Here is a 2858-nt window from a genome sequence, read left to right as displayed (position 1 = left end):
GCGGCCGCCCCCGCCCCCCCGCGCCCCGCTCTGCGGAGAAAGGGAGAGCCCCGGCCCGGCCCCCCCGGGGGCCCCCCCGCTGCCCCCCGCCTCCGCTGGGGCGCCCGGACCCCGGCGAGGGCCGTGGGCTCGGCTGACGGGGGGTACACCGGGGATGGGGATGCAGGGGAGGGGGCTGAGTGCACCGGGGGGCTGCACCGGAGCGGGAGCTGCCGCCGGGCTGCGGGCAGCGGGTCCCACATCCCCACCTCGCCAGCCCTCATTTTCAGGCCAACGTGCCGGGCTGCCGCCAGCGGGGGGGACCCGCGGGGCAACGACGGGGAATCCGCTCCCGGGGCTGTGCGGGGGCCACCGCGCTCGAACCCCGCTCCGTGCGGCCGCGGCGGCTGCGGGAGCCCCGCGACGCTCCGCGGGGTCGGTGCTTTGGCTGGTGTGGAGCCCGGCGGGACCGGGGCCCCCTGGCCCTGGCTGCCCCCCCCCGGGGCTCTGTCCGAGGGGGTCCCTCGCCCTCCTCCCTGCCCCCGGTAGGGACCGTGCCCGGCGGGGGGAGCGGTGCCGGGGTACCCCTCCCCACACGGCTTCTGTGCGTTTGGCGTTGGTTACGACCTCGCACACAGCCCGGGCTCGGTCCGTGGGTTTATTTTAAACAGTTTAATTTTCCCCGGAGGAGCCGCCGCTGCCCGGCAGGGACCAACCCAGCGCGGCAGTTCTGGGAAGCGGCTGCGGCGAACGAGCTGCTCTGAAATGCAAACGAGCCCCGGAGCGCTGCCGGGGCGGGCAGGGGACACCGGGGGCGGGACGGGGCGGCTCCGGGGCCCCAGGGCGGGAGCGGGCGGGGGGACCCACGGCCCCCGCTGCTCCGCCTCGCCCTGCCCGCTGCGGGGGGACACGAATCCGACGGGGGGGGGGGGGGGGGGGGGGTAGGGGGGGTGTGGGCGCTCCCCTCCGCCACCGTCCCGAGGGGCGGCGAGCGCCGGTTCCGCCGCGGGCAGGAGCCGTGTCCGTCCCTTCGGAGCCTCTCGGCCGGGCCGGAGCTCGCCCCGGGGGGAGGAGAAGGGAGACCCGGGGGTGACACGGATCGGGCCGTGCGTGAGCCCGTCCCACGTGTGCGGGGACCGGGGGAGCCTCGTCCCGGCCCGGCCGGACCCCGAGCCCTTCCCGAGCGCCTCCCGGACCCTCCTGGCCCCGTGCCTGGGCCGGGGCCCCCCGGCAGGCGCGGGCCGGGCCGGGGCGGGGCGGAAGCGGAAGGCGGTGTCGCCATGGCAGCGCGGAAGCGGAAGGCGCGGTGATGGCGGCGGGCGGCGCGGCGCTGTGGCGGCGGCTCTCGGCCTGGCTGCCCCCGGCCTGGCTGCCCCGCGGCCGCCTCGGCCTGGCCGCGCTGCTCGGCCGCCTCTCTGACCGCCTCTCCCGCGGCCGCGACCGCCGCGCCCGCAGGTAAGGACGGGCCGGGCCCCGCCGGCTGCCCCCGGGGCCGGGAGGTGTCGCGTTACCGGGGCTGCCCCGCTCGCCGCTTCCCCTCTCTGGCCCGGCCGAGCCCCTTGGAAGCGCTGCGGGTGGGGAAAGGGGCGGCCCGGCTCCACCTGCCCGGAGTCGGGTCCGGCTCTCCGCAGCCCGCTTTAGCCCGCCCCACTGTCCGATCGCCCTTAGGGCAACAGCCGAGCTTCGTTTCTCCGTCATTCCCTGTTCTCTTGTCGCTCGGGCGCTGGCCAGGGCCAGGCTCCCCTCGGCTGTCGCAGGTGCAGCACAACCCGCGCGGGCCGGGAGGGTCGGGCAGGGGCTGAGAAGAGGTGTCGGTCCCGGTCGTGCCGGGGCTGTGCCAGGCGGAGAAGGGTGAGGGGCAGGGGACGCTCTGCCCGGCGCTGTCACCACGGTGGTGGCGGAGATGGATCATCAGTATGCTCTGTGTTCTTGGTTAAGCCAAGGAAACTCTTTCCACACCTCTCTCTTGGTCTCATCAGTATTTTTAGCACAGATAAATGAGACTGAGCCCTGGAAAGCGACCACTGAGTTCAAAGAGCAGCAGTGTAGATCCCCCCGTGTGCGTGGGTGAAAGGACAACGCCGTGTCCACAGTTTCACTTCACCTCTGGCTCTGCAGATGAGGTTTGACAGTGAATAAGAGTTTCAGCTCCGTTGTGGGTGTCTGTACCAAACCCACGTCTTTAAAAATAGAACACACACCAGAAAATCCCTCATTTCTTTTTAGGGTCAGCATTTTATGCAGAAGTGATCTGAGGTGGTTCCTTTTGGTTCCGTTTTCTCTTTTCAGTTTCCTCAGTGATGTGGAGTAGGGATGGGAAGGGCTCCCCCCACCCCATTTTTTGTTCCTCTGAAACCTGGTTTGTCACAGTGTGGAATTTTGATGATTTCTTCGTAATGTTACGTGTGTGCATGGTTGGAGGGATTGGTGGTACTTGGTACTGAGCTGATGTCAGTCACCAGTGGGTAGAAGCTGCTGCTTTGGGAGCTGGTTGCTGTGCCAGTGGTTCTGTGGCTGGAGCAAAATACAGATTTATCTGATAATTCTAGAAGAGAGTAGGCTCAATGCTGAATAAGGTGTAAATTTCAGTATCAGGTTAAAAGATCGAACAGTGTAGACACACTGTAAATTCTGTAGGCACAAAAAAATCTGGAGGATGGAATTAGTGGGGATCAGCTGAACTGCACAGAATTAATCTGAAGGCTCAAACCTTCAGAAGCACAAAAATAGTGCTGGTGCTGCAGGTTGATGTTCCTCCAAACGCTCTGATTAGAGCCCAAATGCTCCAAGCACAGCCCAGAGCTCCCCCAGAGCTCCCCCAGAGCTGCCCCCAGAGCTGCCCCCAGAGCTGCCCCCAGAGCTGCCCCCAGAGCTGCCCC

At 67.8% G+C, this 2858-nt stretch overlaps 1 protein-coding gene across 1 annotated transcript in view; it reads left to right on the top strand.

Moving 5' to 3' along the window:
- The first annotated feature begins 1283 nt into the window (after nt 1–1283).
- The window catches only part of PGS1 (phosphatidylglycerophosphate synthase 1), a 15709-nt gene continuing 14134 nt past the window's right edge, over nt 1284–2858 (top strand). Inside the window, exon 1 of the mRNA XM_027705197.1 lies at nt 1284–1434. Coding sequence (XP_027560998.1) covers nt 1289–1434 — 146 coding nt within the window. The 5' untranslated portion in view covers nt 1284–1288. The remainder of the gene's footprint in view (nt 1435–2858) is intronic.

This window comes from Neopelma chrysocephalum, unplaced genomic scaffold (assembly GCF_003984885.1).
Source record: "Neopelma chrysocephalum unplaced genomic scaffold, ASM398488v2 Primary Assembly neopelma1_321, whole genome shotgun sequence".
Taxonomy (NCBI): Eukaryota; Metazoa; Chordata; class Aves; order Passeriformes; family Pipridae; genus Neopelma; species Neopelma chrysocephalum.
Note: the sequence above shows the minus strand (reverse complement) of the source record. Positions and strands in the feature narration are given on the sequence as shown.